Genomic DNA, 25,987 nt, shown 5'->3' with positions numbered 1-25,987 from the left:
TATAAAATATATATAACATATAATATATAATTATAAATAATCATATATAATATATATGATTATATGTAATTATATACAATAAATAATGTACAAAAATAATAAAGTATAAATATATAATATAAAAACATATATTATATTATATATTATATATGTTATATATATTATATTATATATAATATATAGGATTATATTAAAAATATATCATATATAATAATATATAATATTTATATATGCTATACATAAATTATATATATAATATATATATTATATATTATATATAGTATATAGTATATATATTATATTATATATTATATATAAGATATCTCATATATCTTATTATATATAATAATACATATAAGATTATATAAAATATATTATATATAACATATATAATATACAATATATATTATATATAACTATAAAATATAAATATAAATTATATAATATAAATATATATAATATATATGATAATATATAAATATAATAAAATATAAAATATAAATATAAAATATATAAAATATGAAATATATATATAATATATATTATATTATGTATATAAGATTATATATAAAATATATTATATACAATAATATAGAATATTTATATACACATAATATATACATATTATTTATATATATTATATTATATATAATACATATAATATATAACAAAATATAATATATTAAATATATGTAAATTAAATATAATTAATTTAATTATAAATTAAATAATATATAAAATGTATTTATATATGAATCTTCATGTATATTTTATATAATAAATATATATAACATATATTAGATAATTTATTTTATTAAATGAATAATATGTATAATAAATATATATTATTTTATAAAATAAAAATAATATATAATATATATAAAATTAAATAATATATAATCAATACTTGGTTCACAATAAGTACTAATTATATTTATTTTAAAATCTCAATTAGTGCCAGAAACATAAATACAATAAATATGAAAGTTTAAATTAAAATGCTTGCTGTTTTAAAAGCAAAATGAGATAATACAACATATGGTTCTGTAACAGACTTATAGCCTTAGAGAACTAACTTATGGTTATGGGGGTGATGGGGAGAGAGATAGATTAGGGGTTTGGAATTGACGTGTACCTAATGCTATGCTTAAAATAGACAGCCAGAGTTTCTGGCTTTTCCCTGTAGAACACAGGAAACTCTGCTCAATATTCTGTAATAACCTAAATGGGAAAAGAATTTGAAAAAGAATAGATACTTGTACATGTATCACTGAATCACTTTACTGTACACCTGAAACTAACACAATATTATTCATCAATGATACTTCAATATAAAATAAAAATTTTTTAAGAGGACATATAATTGTAGACTCACAGGAAATTGCAAAAATAGACATAGAATCCTATGCAAACTTCCAAATTTCCCTGGTGGTGACATCTCATATAATGAAGAAAATGTCAAAACCAGGTGAAAAACAACAACAAATGTGATTCTGTACTTTGCTTTACTTAAAAATAGCTCTTGAACCTTTCTGCTTGTTAATGTATATGGATATACTATATCATTCTTTTATTAGCAACTGCATACGGGGCTTCCCCTGTATATGGGAGATCCCCTGGTGAAAGGCATGGTTACCCACTCCAGTATTCTTGCCTGGAGAATCCCATGGACAGAGAAGCCTGGCGGACTACAGTCCATGGGGTCACAAAGAGTCAGATACGACTGAGTGATTAACACTTTCACACTATCCCATGATTTGATTTTCACATGTTTTATTTAACCAATTGCTTGGACATTCAGGCTTTCCAGATTTTTGCTCTCAAAAACCATGCTGAGATGAACATCATTACACAAGATCCTTGCACAATTTTAAAGTATTTCTTGAAGGAGGGAATTCCCGGAAGGGAAATTGCCGAGTCAAAAGGGTACATGTAATTTATGAGGCAACAAGCGCTGACTTACTGCACACCAAGCTGCATCCCCAGTAGGGCTTCTTGAATCAGGAAAAAGAGGCTGAGGAAATGTCTTTTTTTTAAAGATTTTTTTTAAAGTCTGTATTGAATCTGTTACAATATTGCTTGTTTTATGTTTTGGGTTTTTTGGGCAAAAAAAAAAAATTGTAGGATGATGTGTAGGATCTTAACTCCTCAACCAGGGATGTGTGGGATGTGGGACATGTGGGATCTTAGCTCCCCAACCAGGGATGGAACCCACGCCACCTGCATTGTATGGACGAGTCTTAACCACTGGACCACCAGGGAAGTCCCTAGTGAATGGCCTTTTAAATTCTTCATCATCCCAGACTGTCAACCCATTCTCATGGTGAGAGACGGGGGACAACTGCTGTTTCACTGATGAGAGAAAGAGCAAACACACACCTTTCCTTGCAGAGTACGGCTAAGAGACTTGACTCTGTGATTGAAAAAACATCCAAGTGGTCCAACTTCACCAAAGAAGAGACCTCGACGCTGGCCACAGTCTTGCTGGAGAGCGTGGAAAGCACCACGTTGGCAGCTTTTCTGAAACCCTCAGCGAATGTCAGTCAGACTATTCAGACGAAACACTTAGGTAGGATATATCTTTCAAGGTTGCCCCCGGGGGCTGACTTAGGCGGGTGACTTTGACATTGTGATTCCCCATGGCTTTCTCATATACCACATCCAACTTGTGTCTCCTGCATTGTCAGATGGATTCTTTACCACTGAACCGCCTGGGAAGCCCTAAAGTGGAGTGGAGCACAGTAAAATCTGGAGGAGAAGGGATCAGAAGAGAGAGAGGCAGATTTTGTAGACAAACGCCAGCTTCCCTGATGTCTTAGTGGTAAAGAATCCGCTTGCAATGCAGGAGATGCAGGGCACCTGGGTTTGATCCCTGGGTCAGGAAGAACCCCTGGAGGAGGAAACGGCAATCCTCTCCAGTGTTCCTGCCTGGGAAATCCCATGGTTGGAGGAGCCTGGCAGGCTACAGTCCAAGAGGTCCCAAAGAGTTGGAGGTGACTGAACACAGAGTAGGGAATCACAATTTTACTTGAGGTAATGGGAGGGAGTGGGATTGAAAAGTTTGAGAATAAACACAATCTCATCTAGCTTATATTTTAAAAGGACACCTCTGGTTCCATTCCCTATCTAGTTTTCATTAAAAGTCCTGTAATTATTGCCATGTTACAGGTAAGAAATCTGAGGCTCAGAGAGGTTAAGTCACTGGTCAAGTTTACACAGCAGGTGAGTGGTAGAGCTGGGCCTCCTAGTTTGTGACTGCAGAACATAAACCCTTTTCCACTCTGCTGGGCTTGCCCCAGACCCTCCAGATTTCCTTTGGTTTTGGAAAACCAGTCTAACTTTGACATAGTCAGAGGCTCATGACTGTTATCTTCCATCCTTATTCACTGCAAGTTCATTTTTCCCTGAAGCATCTCCTGAGATGTGAACGCTTACTCCTAGAGTTCCAACTGGGTTTTGAATTTGTTTGGTGCCTCCATCTGCCTGCCATTAATCAAGGGCCTCAAGATCTTTCCCATGACCCATCATTCTTTCTGTTCTTTCCCTCGCTTACAAGATGCATTCCTTTCTTGGCCAGAAACCAAATTCAGATCCTACTTTCTGTGAGAACTCCTGCCACTTCTCCCTTTCTCCCTTTTAGATATCGAGAGCAAAGTGATTGACAAAGAATGCACTAAAGAGAATGAGACATTTAAGTTGAAAGCAAAAGGGGATGAAATGAAGATTTGGTGTTCCACAATCAAAGAATCTGAATCCACAGGTACAAACCCATTCCTGAGAAACAAAGAGGAGGGTTATGGTGCATTCAAGCAACAAATATTAATGGATTGATTGCTTTTTAAAATTTTTTAATTTTTAATGTTTTCTAATTGGAGTGTACTTGCTTTACAATGTTGTGTTCATTTCTGCTCTACAACAAAGTGAATCAGCTATATGTGTGCTCAGTCGCTTAGTCATGTCTGACTCTTGGCGACCCCATGTACTGTATAGCCCACCAGGTTCCTTTGTCAGTGGGATTTCCCAGGCAAGAATACTGGAGTGGGTTGCCATTTCCTTCTCCAGAATCAGCTATATGTATTCATATATCCCCTCCCTCCTGAGCCTCCCTCCCACCCTCCCTACGGATTGACTGATTTTTAGACCATTTTTAATTAAACAAAATTTTTATAGTAAGCCCTTATTGGTTGGGCTTCCCAGGTGGCACTAGTGGTAAAGACTCTGCCTGTTAGTGCAGGAGATGCCAGAGATGCAGGTTCAACCCCTGGGTCAGGAAGATCCTCTGGAAGAGAAAGTGGTGACCCCCTCCAGTATTCTTGCCTGGGAAATCCCATGGACAGAGGAGCCTGGTGGGCTATAGTCCATGGAGTAGCAAAGAGTCAGACTTGACTGAGCACAACAAAAACAATATTTTATTGGTTATCTGTTTTAAATAGGGCAGTGTGTTCCTATCAATCCCAAACTCCCCCTATGTATCCTTTCCCCAGACTCTCCCCACCCTGATGCCGGCAGTTACCATAAATTCATTCTCTACGTCTGCAAGCCTGTTTCAGTTTTGTAAATAAGTTCATTTGGATCATTTTTTAAAATTCTGCATATAAGTGACATCCTATGGTTTATTTCTGGAGAAGGCAATGGCACTCCAATCTGGTACTCTTGCCTGGAAAATCCCACGGACAGAGGAGCCTGGTAGGCTGCAGTCCATGGGGTCGCTGAGAGTCGGACTCGACTGAGCGACTTCACTTTCACTTTTCACTTTCACGTATTGGAGAAGGAAATGGCAACCCACTCCAGTGTTCTTGCCTGGAGGATCCCAGGGTCGGGGGAGCCTGGTGGGCTGCCGTCTATGGGGTCGCACAGAGCCAGACATGACTAAAATGACTTAGCAGCAGCATGGTTTATTTCCTCTGTCTGACTTACTTCACTTTGTATGGTAATCTCTAGCTCCATCCATGTTGATGCAAATGGCATTATTTCATTATTTTTCATGGCTGAGTACTATTCCATTGTTTATATGTGTCATATCTTCTTTATCTATTCACCTGTCCATGGATATTTAGATTGCTTCCATGCCACACACCGAGGAAACCAGAATGGAAAGAAACACGTCAGCACTGTTTATAATAGCCAGGACATGGAAGCAACCTAGATGTCCATCAGCAGATGAATGGATAAGAAAGCTGTGGTACATATACACAGTGGAATATTACTCAGCCATTTAAAAGAATACATTTGAATCAGTTCTAATGAGGTGGATGAATCTGGAGCCTATTATACAGAGTGAAGTAAGCCAGAAAGAAAAACACCAATACAGTATACTAATGCATATATATGGAATTTAGAAAAATGGTAATGATAACCCTATACGCAAGACAGCAAAAGAGACACAGATGTATAGAACAGTTTTTTGGACTCTGTGGGAGAAGGCGAGGGTGGGATGATCTGAGAGAATAACATTGAAACATGTATATTATCATAGGTGAAATAGATCACTAGTCCAGGTTCAATGCATGAGACAGGGCACTCAGGGCTGCTGGTGCACTGGGATGACCCAGAGGGATGGGATGGGGAGGGAGGTGGAAGAGGGGTTTAGGATGGGGAACACATGTACACCCATGGCTGATTCATGTCAATGTATGGCAAAAACCACTACAATATTGTAAAATAATTAGCCTCCAATTAAAATAAATAAATTTTTTAAAAACTAAAAAAAAAAAAACAAACCCAAACAAACAACAAAAAAAGATTGCTTCCATGCCTTGACTATTGTAAATATTGCTGCAATGAACATTGGAGTGCCTCTATTTTTTAACTTTAATTTTTTATTATTTTGAGCAAATATTTATTGAAAATAAAATAATGATAGAGGCAAAAATAGCCCATGCCCTCAGGGAGTTCCCATCTTCTAGGGAAGTCAGACATTAAATAATCTCTGGGAGTAGAGTCTGGAAGAGTGTGGATATTTGTATATGTATGGCAGGTCTATGAAAAAGACCCTGATGCTGGGAAAGACTGAGGGCAAGAGGAGAAGCGGGTGACAAAGGATGAGATGGTAGGATGGCATCACCTACTCAATGGACATGAGTTTGAGCAAACTCCAGGAGATAGTGAGGGATAGGGAAGCTTGGTGTGCTACAGCCCATGGGTTGGCAAAGAGTCAGACATGGCTTAGAGACTGAACAACAATGGCTGATTTACTTTGGTATACAGCAGAAACTAACATAACATTGTAAATCAACTATATCTCAACAAAAAATTAATTTAAAAATAATCTTACAATATGGGAATGACAAGATGTTTCCTGTCTAGTCAGCAGCCATTGGTCACATTTTGTTATTGAGAGCTTTAAGTGTGGTTAGACTGTGAGTGTAATATCCATACTGGATTTCAATGTCTTGATGTCAGAGATGAAGGAATTAAAATATCTTATTAATAATTTTTAGAATGACTACATGTTGAAATGAAAATATTTTGCAGGTAGTGAGTTAATATATAATTTAAATAATCCCCCCCCCCCTTTTTGTTTTTTTACTGTTCTGAAACGTGGTTACTGGAAAATTTAAAATTACACATGTGACTCATACTAAATTTCTAACATACAGTGCTAATCTGTATCAGGGATTAGCAAACGCTTCCTGTAAACTGTGGTTAGTAAATGTTTAAGGCGTTGAACGTGATAGGATCTGTTGCAACTATTTCAACTCTGTCATCAGGGTGGGCAAAAGCATTCCTAGGCAATATGTAAATTAATGGGTGAGACTGTGTTGCAATGAAATTTTTATTCACACACACACACACACAAACAGGCAATGGGGACTACCCTTAAGGTCCATTGGTTAAGAATCCACCTACAAACGCAGGAGACGTGGGTTTGATCCCAGGTCAGAGGAGATCGTACATGCCGCAGGGAAATGAAGCCTGTGTGCCACCACTACTGAGCCCATTCACTGGAACTATGCAGCCTGCATGCCCTAGAGCCCGTGCTCTACAACTAGAGAAGCCACCACAATGAGAAGCCCTTCCCTTGCACATGGAGAGTACCCCTACCCACTGCAGCTAGATAAAGCCTGTTTGCAGCCACAAAGACCAGCACAGCCTAAAAAAATGTTTTTTGTTTTTTTTTTTAAAAAAAAGCAATGATGGCCAGATTGGCTTGTAGGTCATTGTTCATCACTCCCCTGATCTATATGCTGTCTGGATGACCCAGGAACAGGCTAGGACACAGACCACCAACATTGAAAGGGGAAGCCCACCCAAAGAGACTGAACAAGAATAACCATAAATGTGAGAAGGGAAACTTATTTCCCACTGCTGAGTTGAATCGTCCCTTAAAAACAACACAAATTCAAATTAATTTTTAAATGTAGCCAAGTTTTTTTTTTTTTTTAGGTAATACCACCTCAGGATTTTTTTTTTCAAGTTAATTTATTTATCTGGCTGTGTTGAGGCTCTGTTGTGGTACATGGTCTCTCTACTTCTGGTGCTTGGACTCAATTGCCCTGCGGCATGTGGGATCTTAGTTCCCTGACCAGGGATCAAACCTGAGTTCCCTACATTGCGAGGTAGATTCGTAACCATTGGACCACCAGGGAAGTCTCAGATTTTTTTAAAGTTTCTGATGAGAGTTAACTATCTGGAAGTCCACTGGTGTTTCAGTCCTGAGAGGAGGCCAGTGAAGGTGCAGAAATACGTGAGATATTAAAGTGTGTGTGTATGTGTGGATGAGCTGGGTCATCTGTAATAGCTACTAAGCAAATGATTGGCTTTTTTTTTTTTTTTAATTTTGGGGAAATTTCAGGGATCAACGGGGTGGCTTTCGTTTCCTTTTCGGGTATGGAGTCTATTTTGGATGAGCGCTTCTTGAAAGATCTTCAGATCCCCTGGGCCAGCTCCAAGAAGAAGCTGAAGATGAATTCTCGAGTTGTTGGGGGCATCATAACAGGAGGGAAGAAAGACGGGTTCTCTAAACCAGTAATCTATACTCTGGAAAACATTAAGGTTGGTGACAAGGTTTTCACTGGGCCTCCACATCCTCTATTGGCTTAACTCTCATTTTTTGACAGGGACACATTAAGCAGATCTTCCCTGGTGACTCAGTGATAAAGAATCTACCTGCTAACGCAGGAGACATGGGTTTGATCCCTGGGTTGGAACATTCCCCTGGAGAATGAAATGGCAACCCACTCCAGTATTCTTCCCTGGAAAAATCCCATGGACAGAGAAGCCTGGTGGGCTACAATCCATGGATTCACAAAGAGTCAGACACGACTTTGTGACAACATTAAGCAGCAAGTGTCCACAATTTCTGATAACTCAACCACTTCCCAAAATCCACTGCTAGAAAAATGAGCTCTTCTATTTCAATGTGGCATTTTTCCATTCATCAATGGGCAAGGTTGAGGTTAGATTAAGTAACGTTGATGCAGGAACATTTACATGAGCTTTATTTATATTAATTATAACCAAATTAGTAATGGATACAGGTCTGGCACCCGAGACATTTCTTTTTATCACTGCACATTGAAATATCAGCATTTTTCTCCATTCCATACAGAACATGCCCACATCTTCTTGAGGTTGGTCAGGTTGAATCCATTCAAGATGGATTCTCAGGTAACTAAAGGCTCTGAATTTTCAGCCAAAGCAGGATTTTGAGAGTGCTATCTGCGTTTCCTGGAAACCGGACGTGGAGGGAGGCAGATGGACACCATCAGGCTGTGTGCTCCTTGAAGCTTCCAAGACACATACTGTCTGCGGCTGTAACCAAATGGTGAACTTGGCTGTCATCATGGCTTCTGGGGAGGTCACGGTCAGTAATGACGCTCTGTAGTCTGGATCCTCAAATCCAATGGGAAAATACTGATTAACATTCATTGTGTGCCTCTCATGGAATTGGGCATTGTGGGAGGGAGTCATGGGGACAGAAGGGGTGTGTGCCGTGTCTCTGCCCTTAGAGAATTCATGGTCTGGTTGAGAAGCCATGACACTGGTATATGAAATGAGAACTGACTCTAAACAGGTGCTGCTGCTGCCGCTGCTAAGTCGCTTCAGTCGTGTCCGACTCTGTGCGACCCCATAGACGGCAGCCCACCAGGCTCCCCTGTCCCTGGGATTCTCCAGGCAAGAACACTGGAGTGGGTTGCCATTTCCTTCTCCAATGCATGAAAGTGAAAAGTGAAAGTGAAGTCGCTCAGTCGTGTCCGACTCTTAGGGACCCCATGGACTGCAGCCCACCAGGCTCCTCCATCCATGGGATTTTCCAGGCAAGAGTACTGGAGTGGGTTGCCATTGCCTTCTCTGCTAAACAGGTGCAGGCACGATAATAACCACAAACCCCACTTACAGAGCACCTGGGCTTCCCAGGTGGCACTCGTGGTAGAGAACCCACCTGCCAATGCAGGAGATGTAAAGTGATGTGGGTTTGATCCCTGGATTGGGAAGATCCCCTGGAGAAGGAAATGGCAACTCACTCCAGTATTCTTGCCTGGAGAATCCCATGGACAGAGGAGCCGGGCAAGATATAGTCCATGGAGTGGAAAAGAGTCAGACATGACTGAAGCGCCTTAACACACAATGTGCCTGACTCTTTAGCTGTTTTTAGATGCACTTTTCAGGACAGGAGGCTGGACCTCAATAGTCTGTTTAGTCATGAAGCCAGTAATTAGTAGAGATGGGATTCAAACCCAGGATGGCCTGAGTCCAGAGGTCTCTTTCTACAAAATTGTCCATAGGCATACTTCATTTTATTGCACTTTGCAGACATCACTTTTTTAAAAAAACAGAGAAAACAAATTGAAGGTTTGTGGCAACCCTGTGTGCATTGAGCAAGTCTGTTGGCACCACTTTCCCAACAGCATTTGCTCACTTCGTGTCTCTGTGTCACATTTTGGTCATTCTTGCAATATCTCAAACCTTCTACCAGCAAAAAGATTATGACTCACTGAAGGCTCAGATGATGGTAGCATCTTTTAGCAATAAAGTATTTTTTAATAAAGGTATCTACATTTCCCAGACATATGCTATTATATACTTTAAATGTGTATGGTGAGTATGGTGGCATGTAAACATAACTTTTATATGCACTGGGAGATAAAAATTCATGTGACTCACTTTATTGCCAATATTTGCTTTATTGCGGTGGTCTGGAATTGAACCTGCACTGTCTCTGAGATCTGCCTGTAAATGGTGCAAGAATTTGTGTTACAGAAACTGAGAGTTGTGTCACTGAGAACTGGGGTTAGGTCAGGAAGGAGGTGGAACATGAAATAAGCCTTGGTGAGAAGTTAGATTTGGTAGAGAGGAAAGACAGGCTCATTGGTGCTGTGATGGGTAGCCTTGTCTATCACAGGATCCCAAGTTCAGTTCTCTGCCAAGCAGGTCCTAAATTGCTACTTAGAGGAATATAAGGCTTAAGACTTAAGAAAATTTGATCCAGAGCAAGTCTAGCCTAGTTTCAAGTCCCACCTCAATCACTTCATAGCTGTGTTTCCATTGGCATATCACTCAACCTCTCTGAGCTGAGCCAAATTTTTTCATCTTAAAAATGAGAACAAGAGAAAAATGATGACTCAGGAGTTCCCTGGCAGTCCAGTGATTAGGACTCAGCACTTTCACTTCCATGTCCTGGGTTCAATCCCTGGTCTAGGAACTAAGATACCACAAGGTGTGGCCAAAAGACAAAAACAAAAAATTAAAAGCATCAGCATTTAATTAAGGAAAAAGAGAAACTGATGATGAAAACGAACACTTATGCGTGTTTTCTGTTGTAAGTACTTTAAGCATTTTCATGGAATCCTCTTGGAACTATTCCACATGATACTTACTGTTGGTATCCTCATTTTAACAGAGGAGGAAACGGGCACAGAGCAGTTAGGTATCTTGCCCAAGCTTAAACAGCCAGAAACTGGCAGAACTGTAGTCTTAACCACTACATCACAGCATCATAGAGAAGCTGGTGCCTGGCGTATCTTTAACACACAGAAAGCACCCCGATAAAATTAATTACAAATAATGGCATAGGGAAGGACTCAACTTGTCACCTCTACTCCTGGAAGTTGGAGCATCTTGGAACACCTATTATCAGTCCTGGTTCAGTGCAGGTAACAGGAACCTCTCAAGGTATGTCAAGCAGGAAAGTATTTTAATACAGGGGCTTGGATGCTCACAGAATTCTTGGAAGGGATGGAGGACTTGAAGTCAGGGGTTCTGCCACTTGAATGTGGCTTCAAGATCACCCCTCTGCAGCCAGAGGTCATAAATTACCTTTGGCATTTCACCCCACATCCATGAAATTAAAGATCGGATAGTCGGAATGTGGAGTCCAGCCATAGCTCGATCCTGTCTGCAGAAAAGTGGTATCTGCCTCCATTCTGCCTTTTAAAACCTTCATGTGTGCATCTCACTGGAGAACCTAAATGATGTTCAGGGCCTTAGCCCCGAGAGATTATGGGAAATGCAGTTTGTAGATGTCTTACCCTATAGGAATAGGTCATAGGAGAGGGATGAGAATGGGTGCTGATGGATGCCGAAGGGTGATGATGAACAATATCTAGTTCACACCAAGCGCCCGAGGGAGAAAAAGCTTCCAAGCTCTATATACCCAAGCCAAGAGTCTGGATAGTTCTTTTTGCTGCCTGGGGGTTATAATTGGTCATTCTCGGAGGCCAACAGTGTATCTCTTTTCTGACAGATGGAGTTCACCCTGTACCTCATTAGTCACGTGGGCACGATTATCTCACTGGTGTGTCTTGCCATGGCCATCATCACCTTCCTTCTGTGCCGCACCCTCCGAAACCAGAACACCTACATCCACCTGCATCTCTGCATATGCCTCTTCTTGGCCAAGATGCTGTTTCTCACTGGTGTGGACAAGACCGACAACCAGGTCTCGTATCCCTCAGGCTTTGACCCCATCCATCCCCATCATCTCCCCATCTGCATCTGCTCATCCTCACCTAACTCCCTCAATGCCAGTTTCCACCTCAGGACCTTTGCACATGCTTTCCCCTCTTTCCATACTCATCTGCCAGCTTCTAGTTGATGCCTTCTGGTGATAGGTCTCAGTTTCGAATGATTTTTCCTGATCATGTTATGTATGGGGGTGGTCTCTCTTCCTACACTTTAAGCCTTTGGTTCTTACCCGGGCTGATTCTGTGCCCTCAGGGGACACTTGGCAATATCTGGAGATATTGCTAGTTGTCACCTTTGGGAGGGGATGCTGCTAAACATCTTACAATGCACAGAACAGTCTCCCCCATCTTCCCATAGCAGAAAATAATAAGGCAATAGTGTTACAAATAGGGACTTCCCAGGTGGCTCAGTTGGTAAAGAATCCCCCTGCCACTACAGGAGTCACAGGAGACCCAGGTTCAATCCCTGGATCAGGAAGATCCCTGGAGGAAGAAATGGTTACCCATTCCATTCCTGCCTGGAGAATCCCATGGACAGAGGAGGCTGGTGGGCTCCTCTGGGTTTACAGAGAGTCAGACATGACTGCACACAGCACAGCAGTAGCAGTGTTATAAATATTAGTAATGCGACAGTTGAGAAATTCTTTGTTTAAAAACTGAAATATAGTTGATTTACAGTGTTGTGGCAATCTCTGCTATACAACAAAGTGACTCATTTGTATACATAAGTACATTCTTTCTTAATATACTTTTCTATTATGGTTTATCACAGGATGTTCAGCATAGTTCTCTGTGCTGTACAGCAGGACCTTGTGTCTATCCATTCTAAATTTAATAATTTGCATCTAACAACCCCAAACTCCCAGTTCATCCTTCTCCCTCCCCTGACCTTGGCGACAATGAGTCTGTTCGCTTGTCTGTGTTCATCTGTGTCATAGTTTAGATTCCACATATAAATGATATCATATGGTAATTGTTTTCTCTTTCTGACTTACTTCACTTAGTGTGATCATCTCTAGTTGCATCCATAGGTGAGAAGTTTTACTTTTCAAACACTCTATTTTGCATCTTTTCCCAGCACCTATTAATATTTGAAACCATATTGATTTTTGTTATTGTTGTTTTACTCATTGTGTATCTACCTCTTCCACAAGATTGTGTGCCCCATGAGAACAAGAACTTTTGGCCAATTAAGCTCCAATAACTGTGTCCGAAACAGTAGGTTCTCGGGGTATTTCCAAAGGAAGCACTACTGACATTTCAGGTGGGATAATCATTCTTAAAGCAGAACTACCCTCTCACTATGGGGTGTTTCACTTCCTAGACCCCTTGGGAACCAAAGGCTAGTAGCACTCCCCACCTCTCATCATGGGACCAAGGGTGAACAAAATTTTCCTCTAAAGAAGCAGATAAAAATATTTTTAATTTTGCAGATGCCATGGTCTCCGTTGGCAACTGCTCAACTCCGCCACTTTAGCATGAATACAGTCATGTTGTTGTTTAGTCACTCAGTCGTGTCTGACTCTTTTTGACCCCATGGACTGTACCCCATCAGGCTCCTCTATCCATGGGGCAAGAATACTGGAGTGGGTTGCCATTTCCTTCTCCAGGGGATCTTTCTGACCCAGAGACTGAACCTACCCCCACCTATCTCCTGCCATTGGCACCCGGGTTCTTTACCTGCTGAGACACCAGGGAAGCCTGAAAGCAGCCATAGAGAATACATAAATGGGGAAGGCTGTGTGTCAATGAAATGTTAATTACAAAACCTGCAACCAGTCCATGGCTGTAGTTTGTGGATCCCTTCTCCTCCCCCCACCCCTGTATCTTCAAACATCCCCTAAAGTAGGGTGGTCATCTATCTGTTTTTCTCTCAGACTCTCCCAGTTTTAGCACTGGAAGCTGTACATCCTGAGAAAACTCATTTCTAGGGAAACCAGAATGATTTGTGTCCCTACTAAAGGGATGGAACTACCTGTAGTGAAGACTATATCTATAAATATTTGTGGAATGAATGAAGAGGCCGTGTTTGGGGAAGTCCAGTCAAAGTAGCCACATTATGGTTTTTTTTTTTTTTAATTTTATCGGAAGATAATTGCTTTACAATTCTGTGCTGGCTTCTGCCATACATCAACATGAATCAGGGAAGGAGGCAGGACACAACCCTGAAAGAATGACATAGCTGGTGAGGATACAGTATGGACTGATTAGAGCCAACTTGGTCCCAGAGAAGGAAATGGCAACCCACTCCGGTATTCTTGCCTGGAGAATCCCAGGGATGGGGGAGCCTGGTGGGCTGCCGTCTATGGGGTTGCACAGAGTCGGACAGGACTGAAGCGACTTAGCAGCAGCGGGTCCGAGATAGCAGAAGATTCAACTTGCGGTAGACCTTGAGCCTCATCATACACTGCTGTAATACATTAGGATGCTAAATGACCACCCATAGGCACCCAGGCCCACCATCAAAGACCAAAACGTGGGCAGTGGCCCAATTCCTGGAAATCCCTGCTCCTTCCCCCAAATATATAGTTGAAATAATCTTCCTACTTGTTAGCCTATGAAATTACCCAGCCCATAAAAACTAAGCACAGCTGCTTTTGCCTTTTGAGATGGACAGAATTCTGTCATGGAATGTGTGTGTGTGTGTGTGTGTGTGTGTGTGTGTGTGTGTGTGTGTGTGTGTGTTTGGTGTGTGGTGTGCATGCTCAGTCACATCTGACTTTTTGTGACCCCATGGACTGTAGCCCACCAGGTTCCTCTGTCCATGTGATTCTCAAGGCAAGAATATAGTGGGTTGCCATGCCCTCCTCCAGGGGATCTTCCCAACCCAGGGATCAAACCCACGTGTCTTGCATCTCCTGCATTTTCAGGATTCTTTACCACTGAGCCACTTGGGAAGCCATATGGAATGTATAGATACACATTCTAAATAAATAATGCGCACTCTAAATAAATCCACTTCTTACCTATCAAAAGCAAGAACAATAGCAACAGAGGAGCCCCTTCTCTGCCTTCTTCCTCTGAACATACTCCCTGGAGTAAGGGAGACTGAAGGTGCCTGATTCTCTTCTGCAGATGGGCTGCGCCCTCATCGCAGGCTTTCTGCACTACCTTTTCCTTGCGTGCTTCTTCTGGATGCTGGTGGAGGCTGTGATGCTCTTCCTCATGGTCAGGAACCTGAAAGTGGTGAATTACTTCAGTTCTCGAAACATCAAGATGCTGTATCTCTGCGCCTTTGGCTATGGGCTCCCGGGGCTGGTGGTGGCTGTTTCTGCTGGCTTACAACCACAGGGTTATGGGATGTATAATCGGTAAGTGACATTCTTCTCTTTCCCTGAAAATTGTTATTATTAATTGTTCCATGGTGATAATTAAATGAACACACAAAAGAACAATAACGGGAGCAGTAGTCATGGCTACCATTTATTGAGCTCTTACTTTATGGGCTGCCAGGGGCAGTAGCCCAGGTTGTGCACTGCACAAATCCGGAAGCCATTGTTTGCATTATAGTATAGGTGGGTAGTGGCAATGTAAAGAGCAAACTTGATTGCAAAGTTTTCAGTTTGTGGACTCTAGAGCCAACTTGCTTGGGTCTGGATCCTGGCTACACCACTATCTAGCTAGGCTGCCTTGGGCAAGTTACTTAAACTCTATGCTCTCATTTCCTCATCTATTATATGCAAGCTGATGACAATGCCTATATTATAGTGTTATTGTGGGTATTAAATGAGTTAGTATCTGCAAAATATTTAGACAGTGTCTGGCACAGTGTAAAGCATTATACATGTTTTTGTTGGTCTCTCTTTTTTCATTAAGTTTTTAATTGGAGGAAAATTGCTTTACAATGTTGTGTTGGTTTCTGCCATACAACAACGTGAATCAATCATAATTATGTATATGTCCCTCCCTTGTGAGCCTCTCTCCCCTCTACCACCCCAGTCTCTCTAGGTTGTCACAGAGCACCACACTGGGCTCCCTGTATTACCCAGCGGCTTCTCACTAACAACCCCATGGATGATAGGAGCCCGACAGACTACAGTCCATAGGGTTGCAAAGAGTCAGACATGACTGAAGCAACTGGGCATGCGTGCACTAGCTATCTATTTCACACATGATAGTGTGTGTATCTCAATGCTACTTTCTCAATTCGTCCCACCCTCTCCTTCCTCCACTGTGTTCACAAATCTGTTCTCTACATCTGCATCTTCATTCCTTCTCTGCAAATACTTTCATCAGTACCATTTTTCTAGATTCCGTGTATATGCATTAATATACGATATTGGTTTTTCTCTTTCTGACTTACTTTGCTCTGTATAACAGGCTCTAGGTACATCCACCTCACTACAACTGACCCAAATTCGTCCCTTTTTATGGCTTAGAAATACTCTGCCATGGTCTATTTTAAAGTGAGGTAGGCTTATCAAAGGTTCTGTGTGAGAAGATAGTAGCTCCAGTTGTTGTTCAGTTGCTCAGTCGTGTCCAGCTCTTTGTGGCCCCATGGACTGCAGCACGCCAGGTTTCCCTGTCCCTCACTATTACCTGGAATTTACTCAAACTTATGTCCATTGAGTCAGTGACGCCATCCAACCATCTCCTCCTCTGTTGCCCCCTTCTCCTCCTGCCCTCAATCTTTCCCAGCATCAGGGTCTTTTCCAATGAGTCAGCTCTTCTTATCAGGTAGCCAAAGTATTGGAGCTTCAGCTTCAACATCAGCCCTTCCAATGAATATTCAGGATTGATTTCCTTTAGGATTGACTGGTTTGATCTCCTTGCTGTCCAAGGGACTCTCGCTCTCCAGTACCACAGTACAAAAGCATTAATTCTTCAGCGCTCAGCCTTCTTTATGGTCCAACTCTTGTACCATACATGACTACTAGAAAAACCATAACTGACTATATGGACCTTTATCAACAAAGTCTGGACTCACTAAAATCATTCTTTTCATTTGCATCCCAGCTATCTGGGGCCAGTATCCTGGTTTTTCACATCCCCACCCCTAGGTCCTCAGTGCTCACCAGGGGAGTGGTTTATGGCTGCCTGATAGCAGGTATTGTTTTTCCTGATCATCCTCCAGGCTCAGAAATTCACTTTTGGAGGGCTGGAATCGCTGATGGATATGACATCCTTGTTTACTGATATGGCAGTAAACACTCCATTTCTCACTTCACTTCTATTAACAAATAATTACAGAATGCCTCATCCATGCCAGGCTTTGGACTGAGTGCTGGGTATTCAGAGATAAACAAAAAATTCAAAGTCCAAATTCTCCTGTAGCTCAGTCTAGTAGGGAAAGATAGACAGTTTAAACAAACAACTGAGCAAGATAATTTATGATACTGATAGATGTTATGAAAAAAAAAAGCAGCAAATTCTGCTAGGAAAGGACCAGACACAGTGTGACTTTTCAGAGGAGGTGATACTCGAGCTGAGAATTGAATGACAAAGTGTACCATGGAGAGTTCTGGAGAGAGGGAATACAAAGGTTATGAACTGAGAAATGATCTCTATCCCAGGCTGTTAAGAGAACATTTCAGGAACGTTCACTAAGGAAGAAGGTCTGAAAGAAGAAAACTGAAATGTGACCTGGTCCATTGTGAAAATTTTCACTTCAACCTCATCCTCCAATACTCTTCCATAAGCATATCTGGCAGGGTGTGAGTCATTTTAGGGTTAGGACTTTGATACAATGACTGACTCCTGTTTTTCTGCATAGCTGCTGGCTGAATACAGAAACGGGGTTCATCTGGAGCTTCCTGGGGCCAGTGTGCACAATTATAGTGGTAAGTTGATTGCTTGGTCTGGTGTGTTTTGGAGGAGGGTCAAAGAGACCCAGGGCTTCCCAGGTGCGCTTCGTGGTAAAGAACCCGCCTCCCAATGCAGGAGATGTAAGAAAAGCAGGTTCAATCCCTGGGTCGGGAAGATCCCCTGGAGAAGGGCATGGCAACCCACTCCAGTATTCTTGCCTGGAGAATCCTATGGACAGAGAAGCCTGGCGGGCTACAGTCCATGGGGTTGCAAAGAATTGGACATGACTGAGCGACTGAGCATGAACACACATGGTAAGGGAGTCAGCCACTTTCATTTGTCAAATCACTTGCTTTTGTCAGAGATTCAAAAACAGGCAGATGAGTGGGAAAGTTTTATAGAGGAAAAAAGGGAAGGCTTCAGGTATGCCCTGCTCAGAGGCTGTGGACACAAGGACTCTGAAGGTAGGCTGACTAAATGCAGGGCATCCTAGGTGATCGGTTAGGGTTATATACTGGCTTTTTCCTTTTGGTCCTAAGTTGGAAGCAGAGCAGAAATAAGGGAGGCTGTCAACTATCAGTCAAGTCCTGATCATCCGGGGTGGGTTGCTGAAGGAGTTATTGTTTGGCTTCCTGGAGTGGTTACTGCAGACTATAGGTCAACGTTCTCTTTTCATAAATGGTCTGGCCATCATCCATTTGTATATCCAGTCTTTCCATCCCTTCTGCTTGGCTCTGTAGGTCAATTCCATCCTCCTGACTTGGACACTATGTATCCTGAGGCAGAAGCTTTCTAGTGTCAATGCAGAAGTCTCCACACTCAAAGATACCAGGTACAGTCCAGCCTTCCTTTCCCCTCATCTTCTAGTCTCCTTTCCTTCTTTCCCCAAATATTCACTGAGTACCTTTTGTAAGCCTGGTCCTGCACTCCAAATGGAATACAGCACAGTGTCTAGATCAGAAAGGCATGTGAAGCATGCCTTAGCACCATTGCTAGGAGGAACGAGTGTTTCCAATACTAAAATCTGTTGACAATACCTTTTTTTAAGATATAGTGTTTCAGTGTAAGGATGGAACACAGTTTATTTAAATGATCTGGTGGCTCAGATGATAAAGAATCCACCTGCAATGTGGAAGACCTGAATTTGATCCCTGGGTTGGGAAGATCCCCCAGAGAAGAGCACTCCAATATTCTTGCTTGGAGAATTCCATAGACAGAGGAGCCTGGCAGGCTACAGTCCATGGGATCACAAAGAGTCGGACCCCACTGAGTGACTGAACACACACACCAACTCCAGACTCTCATTCCACCCCTCCCCCACACCCCCTCCTTGGTAACCACAAGTCTGTTCTCCGTGTCTGTGAGTCTGTTTGTTTTGTAGATAGCTTCATTTGTGCCATATTTCAAATTCCCCATATAAGTGATATCGTATGGAATTTGCCTTTCTCTGTCTGACTTACTTCACTTAGTATGATCATCTCTAGGTCCATCCACGTTGCTACAAATGACATTATTTCATCCTTTTCTATGGCTATGTAATATTCCATTGTCTATACATACCACATCTTCTTTATGCATCCATCTGCTGATGACCATTTAGGTTGCTTCCATGGCTTGGCTACTTTATGTCTAGCCTTTTATTACCATAGACAATATTGCATTCAATACATGTGTCCACACATCTTTGTGACCATGTGTACCTGTAGGCCAATTGCCTTTTCAATGGCTGTAGGATTTGACTTCCCTACCTCTAGGCTGGGAACCTGTGTGCCACACTGATTCTCACCCAGGTGATGGGTCACGTGGTGGCAGCCTCAGACTATACCTGGGAGCGTGGTGGCCCATGAGGGTGACAGCCAGAACTATATCCTCTGCAAATCTTCCCCTCCAGGTTGCTGACCTTCAAAGCCTTTGCCCAGATCTTCATCTTGGGGTGCTCCTGGGTGTTAGGCATTTTCCAAATTGGACCCATGGCCAATATCATGGCTTATCTGTTCACCATCATCAACAGCTTGCAGGGGGCCTTCATCTTCCTCATTCATTGTGTGCTCAGCCGCCAGGTGCGTACCTGCTGCCCTCCCAGCCCTGCTCCTTCCAGGGAGCTTGCCCCTGCCACACACACTCCCCCTGTATCTAAGCATGGTTCATCTCCCCATGGTGTGTATCCACCTTCAGGTACGGGAAGAATACAGAAGATGCACGACCAGGAAGACCAAACCCAGCTCTGAGACCCAGACCTCAGGGATCTTACTGTCATCTGTTCCCTCCACTTCCAAAACGGTGAGACTGTGTGTTGTCCGCATGTTCTGGTCAGACCAAGTGTTATGTGCTGTAAGCTAAGCATTTGTTGTTTCATTGCTCAGTTGTGTCCAACTCTTTGTGACCCCATGGACTGCAGCACACCAGACTTTCCTGTCTTTCACTGTCTCCCAGAGTTTGCTCAAACTCATGTTCATTGAGTTGGTGGTAACCATCCAACCATCTCATCTTCTATTGTCCCCTTTTCCTCCTGCCCTCAATCTTTCCTAGCATCAGGGTCTTTTCCGGTGAGTCGACTCTTCCCATCAGCTGGCCAAGTACTGGTGCTTCAGCTTCAGCATCAGTCCTTCCAATGAATAGTCAGGGTTGGTTTCCTTTAGGATTAACTGGTTTGATCTACTTGCTGTCCAAGGGACTCTTAACAAAGGCAGAGAAGGAAATGGCAACCCACTCCGGTGTTTTTGCCTCGAAGGCTCCATGGACAGAGGAGCCTGGTGGCAGTCCATGGGGTTGCAAGAGTCAGATACGACTGAGCAACTAAACCACCACCACAGTTCAAAAGCATCAGTTTTTTTGGTGCTCAGCCTTCTTTATGGTCCAACTCTTGTATCTGTACATGACTACTGGAAAAACCATAGCTTTGATGTTCATGTGTACTAACTCATTTGATAAACTGTGGTATTTAAAGGTGGGGATTGGGGAGCTAGGCTGCCTGGGTTTAAATCCCATCTCTGCATTTCAGTAGCTGTGCAAACTAAAAAAGATAAAATCATGACTCATGGATATGAAATAAGCATATATTAAGGATTTTATTCTGTGTATTAATCATTGAAGGAATGGGCAGATGTTGTAACTGGCTCACAAGAGAATGCAAAGAACAGACATGTTTGTGTATTACATCATACATAGAACGTATACAATGTATACATAATGCATAGCACTCATATAATGTATACAGTGTTCACAGTGTATACATAATACATAATATTACTATACTTTTTAATTTATATGGAGAAGGCAATGGCAACTCACTCCAGTACTCATGCCTGGAAAATCCCATGGGTGGAGGAGCCTGGTAGGCTGAAGTCCATGGGTTCGTGAAGAGTCAGAGACGACTGAGTGACTTCACTTTCACTTTTCACTTTCATGCATTGGAGAAGGAAATGGCAACCCACTCCAGTACTCTTGCCTGGAAAATCCCATGGATGGAGGAGCTTGGTGTGCTGCAGTCCATGGGGTCTCTAGGAGTAGGACACGACTGAGCGACTTCCCTTTCACTTTTCACTTTCATGCATTGGAGAAGGAAATGGCAACCCACTCCAGTGTTCTTGCCTGGAGAATCCCAGGGACAGGGGAGCCTGGTGGGCTGCTGTCTATGGGGTCGCAAAGAGTCGGACACGACTGAAGTGACTTAGCAGCAGTAGCAGCAGCATGCTCTTTGTGTTGTCTTTTGAACCAGTTAAAACATCTGCCTGGTTTCCTCATTGGCAAATAAATGTAGTATATATAATATAACATAATTATATATCATGTAATCATACACATAATTGTAAATAAAAAAATTATATCTTATTATTCATATTATAATATATAAGTTTTATATTTGTTATTGTTGTTTAGTCGCTAAGATATGTCCCACTCTTTGCGACTCCATGGACTACAGTCTGCCAGGCTCCTCTGTCCATGGGATTTCCCAGGTAGGAATACTGGAGTAGGTTGCCATTTTCTGCTCCAGGGGATCTTTCCAACCCAGGGATTGAACCCATGTCTCCTGCACTGGCATGCGGATTCTTTACCACTGAGCCACCAGGGAAGCCCAACTATATATTAATAAATATAAATATATACAAGTATAAATATACATATAAGTATACATATACATGTAAGTACAAATATATAGCGTTTCCAGGCAAGAGTACTGGAGTGGGTTGCCATTTCCTTCTCTGATAAATACATATAGTATATAAAAATTTTATATGTAATATATAAATTATACATATAATTGTATATACAGACTTTGTATATGTAATTATTCATATTGCATAATATATGCATTTCAAATTATGTACTATATAAATATAAAATTTTAAATATATAGACATTATATATAATTATTCATATTATTTAATATATATAATGTACATATAATATAAATATTCAGAAGTTATATAGAATCATTTATATTACATAACACATAAAATTCATAAATGTGTTTATTTGTGTACTAATGTATTAATTATAATACATGTATAATCTCAGTAATATCAACATGAATGCACAAGTAGAGACAAAACTATTTTTTCCATGAAATTATTTCCCATCACTGTCAGTTGCTTCAAAAGGACAAAATTGTAAAGTAGTTCCGCTACAGATCAGGGCCAGATAACCCAGAGAAGGTATCCCCTGACAGCACACCATTTTCTACTGAAACGCACGTTGTCTTCTGCACAATGGATCTCATTCAGTCTCACAGCTATACCATCGTCTATTAGCAACAACTCCCCAAATTTAAATAACGTGCAGTCCAGCCTTGTCTCCTGAATTCTATACTCATATAAACTACCACCTACCAAATGCCTACTTAGATATCCAATAGATGTTTCAGAGGCAACCTGTCCCACATGAGCATCTCATTTGGAATATGTTACCTCAGCAGATTCCCCCACCTCTCATTTCCACAGAGGGCCCTCTATTTTTCTATTGTTCAAGAGTGAAGTTGTGAAATTAACGTTGATTCTGCTTGACCCCGCCTTTCCTCTCCCCTTCCCTCATCTCTGCTCCATCAGCAAATCCTGTTGACTCTTCCTCAAAATAGATCTCGAATCTGGTTGCTTCTCTTTCCCTTCATTCCTTCTACTGTGGTCCAAGTCCTGTTGTCTCTATCCAGGATGATGGAAATAAACTCAAAAGAGGTCTGCCTTGCTGCCTCTCTAATCTTTCCCCTGCCTTATCTTTGGTCTGTTCTCCTTGCAGCAACTGGAGGGTGCTTGTGAACACCCAAGTCAGATATCTTCCCTTCTCTACCGACAACACTCCATGGCTCCCACCTTATTCAGAGTCAAAGCCAAAGTCCTCCTTGTGGCCCACACGGCCTTGTCTGATCTGACTCTCTTTTCCTTCCTGTCCTTGTTGTCTATTAATAGACCCCTCATTTCACTTTGCTCCACCCACACTGGCCTGCTCAAGATTCTTCAGATATGCCAGGCTCACTTCCTCCTTTGGAGTCTTGAACTGAATGTTCTTGAATGCCTTGAATGCCTTGAATGTTTTTGTCCTGTCACCCACATAGCCAACTCCTTCACTTCCTTCAAATCTTTGTTCCAGTCATTTCTTTTCAATAGAATTTCCTCTGATAACTCTATTTTGTGCAGCTTCCTATTCACCCATCCAGGTGTTCATGCTTCTCCCACCCCCTTATCTTGATTTTCTTTTCAGGACTTACTACTTTCTAACAATCTACTTTCTAAAATTTCCTTATTTATTGCATTTATCTTTTGTGGTCTTCCATCTTCTACCAGAATGTCTTATTAATTTTCCCCCTCTGATGTATTCCAGGAACAAGTAACTAAGATCCAGTGGCTTAAATAAATAGGGAATTCTTTTTATTGCAAGAATAGAAGCTCAGAGTTAGGCGTTGCTGGTATTGGTTCTGTTGCTTAGTAAGGTTGCTGAGGATCTAAGCTCTTCCTAGTTTTCCATTCCACCAATAACATGCTGACTTTTCATCAATTATTTTCATGGTTGCAAGGTGGCTGCCATAGCTCCAGTCATCATGACCATGTTCAAGGCAGGAAGAAGAATGATGGGACAGAGTGGCAAACTTACCTTTCAACCCTCTCTCTTTAACAAGAAACAAAAGCTTTTCCAGAAGCCCCTTAGTGAATTTCCCTTTCACCTAATTGGTCAGAACTGTATCACATGAACACTCAGAGTTACAGAGGAATTTGACAAAACAAGTATTCTGCTTTCTAGCTTCTAGAATAGGAATATCAATAGTCAAGAGGCTCTGAGAATAGCTTTTGAGTTTGTCAACAGTGCCTGGAGGTAATCATTGCTAACATTTTCATGTTTATCCTTCTAGTTTTTGTTGCCATATTTATCTCTGCCTGTGCCCACATACATATGATCCCTGAGTTCAAATTGTACTAATCCTGCCATTGATTCTGATCCTGATTTCTCTCACAGGGTTGAAGTCCCTTCTCAAATACACAATGGAACAACATCTCAGGAAAGCAGGTGCCTGCAGAAGCCTTCTCTGAAATCTCTTCTCAGCTTAATGTGGAAATGCACTATCTCACCAGCCCTAGAACTCTCTGGGCAGTTTGGATTATGGATGATTGGGTGTGGTGGTCTTCCCATGGCTTCCTGTCCTGGTGAGAAAAGAAGAGCTTCTGTTCCAGCTTACCGTTTTATATCTTCCGTGTTCTGCAACTCTGACTTTTCAGAGTTTTGTGGAGATAACAGATCGCAATGCGATGGCAGGACCAAGAACTTCTGGCTACCACTTTGATTTGTCCTAAGTCCTTTGATGTGTGGCTTTAAGCGTGCCTCTCCAGCTTCTATCACATGCTTCACACACAGAGTAGCCCTCAATAAATGATTTGTTTTCTGACTGGCTGGCTTGCTTTTCAACCAAGAACCCTCCAGCTCTTTTTTAAACTCTTTTTCCCCTGGTACTCTGGTATAGCCGATTAACAAACAATGCTGTGATAGTTTCAGGTGGACAGCAAAGGGACTCAGCCACACACATACATGTATCCATTCTCCCCCAAACTCCCCTCCCGTCCAGGCTGCCACATAAAACTGAGCAGAGTCCTCTATGCTATACAGTAGGTCCCTGTTGGTTATCCATTTTAAATATAGCAGTGTGTACATGTCCATCACATACTTCCCCCTGGTAACCATAAGTTCATTCTCTAGGTCTGTGAGTCCCTTTCTGTTTGGAACGTAAGTTCATTTGTATCATTTCTTTTTAGATTCCATATATAAGGGATGTCATATGATATTTCTCTTTCTCTGTCTGACTTACTTCATTTAGTATTGCAATTTCTAGGTCCATCTGTGTTGCTGCAAATGGCATTATTTCATTCATTTTAATGCATTGTGTATACTTACCACATCTTCTTTATCCATTTCTCTGTCCATGGACATTTAGATTGTTTCCATGTCTTGGCTATTTTGTAAATAGCGCTGCTATGAACATTAGGGTACATGTACATTTTCAAATTAGACTTTTCATCTTTCCCAGATATATGTCTGGGAGTAGGATTGCTGGATCATACAATCACTCTGTTTCTAGCTTTTTTTTTTTTTTTTTAAGGAAGCTCCACACTGTTTTCCACTGAACACTACTATTTCTAAAATAACAACAGGTGACTTAAGTCAGGTTCCCTAAAAGCAGAACGTGGGAGGGGTGATTTTGGTGCTCATGATTTATCGACAGAATGCTCTGAAAAGAGAGAAAAAGTGAAGGAAACAGGATGAGGAATAGAAGGAGCCAGGCACGTTTACAGTCTCGACTGGAACTTACTTTTAGCCTGATCCATGAATTATATCTCAGCCTCATCCCATTTTGACACAAGGCAACCAGCCATTAAAAAAAAAAATCTCTGTCAGTCAATTACTGGCTGTGTGCTGCCCCTATTGTGATGGGAAGATGTTTAGCAGCTCCTGCTTCATGGAGACCAGTTTCCAACAGAGCATTGCAGGGCTGGTGGCTCAGACGGTAACTAATCCTATAGCTAGAACGGGAATGCCTGCAATGCTGAAGACACGGGTTTGATCCCTGGTTGGGAAATCCCCTAGAGAAGGGACTGGCAACCCACTCCAGTATCCTTGCCTGGAGAATCCACGGACAAAGGAGCCTGGCAGGCTACTGTCCATGGGATCTCAAAGAGTCGGACATGACTGACCATTTTCAGAAGGGGGCAGACAACTGACCCAAAAAGGGGGTCAGGGAGACACACCAACAATAATAATGATTCTGCTCATCCTCATGACCAGTAAACAGAAGAACTTGTATGAGCATTTAGATATGTGTTTAGAGCTCATTCTGATGAGATTCTGAACGGCACTAA

The 25,987-nt window shown here is 41.6% G+C and overlaps 1 protein-coding gene across 13 annotated transcripts in view; it reads left to right on the top strand.

Moving 5' to 3' along the window:
• LOC508459 (adhesion G protein-coupled receptor E1) overlaps positions 1–24,522 on the top strand; it is a 75,335-nt gene extending 50,813 nt beyond the window's left edge. For all 13 annotated transcript variants that reach the window (XM_059888611.1, XM_059888610.1, XM_059888615.1 and 10 more), the window contains 11 exons: positions 2,392–2,569; positions 3,641–3,760; positions 7,796–7,995; positions 8,636–8,806; positions 11,687–11,881; positions 14,982–15,217; positions 17,620–17,686; positions 18,392–18,483; positions 19,543–19,711; positions 19,827–19,931; positions 24,096–24,522. In XM_059888611.1, the coding sequence (XP_059744594.1) occupies positions 2,392–2,569; positions 3,641–3,760; positions 7,796–7,995; positions 8,636–8,806; positions 11,687–11,881; positions 14,982–15,217; positions 17,620–17,686; positions 18,392–18,483; positions 19,543–19,711; positions 19,827–19,931; positions 24,096–24,101 (1,539 nt within the window). In that variant the 3' untranslated portion in view covers positions 24,102–24,522. The remainder of the gene's footprint in view (positions 1–2,391; positions 2,570–3,640; positions 3,761–7,795; positions 7,996–8,635; positions 8,807–11,686; positions 11,882–14,981; positions 15,218–17,619; positions 17,687–18,391; positions 18,484–19,542; positions 19,712–19,826; positions 19,932–24,095) is intronic.
• The last annotated feature ends 1,465 nt before the right edge of the window (positions 24,523–25,987 follow it).

This window comes from Bos taurus, chromosome 7 (assembly GCF_002263795.3).
Source record: "Bos taurus isolate L1 Dominette 01449 registration number 42190680 breed Hereford chromosome 7, ARS-UCD2.0, whole genome shotgun sequence".
Lineage (NCBI taxonomy): Eukaryota > Metazoa > Chordata > Mammalia > Artiodactyla > Bovidae > Bos > Bos taurus.
This window is presented reverse-complemented; position numbering and strand designations above follow the sequence as displayed.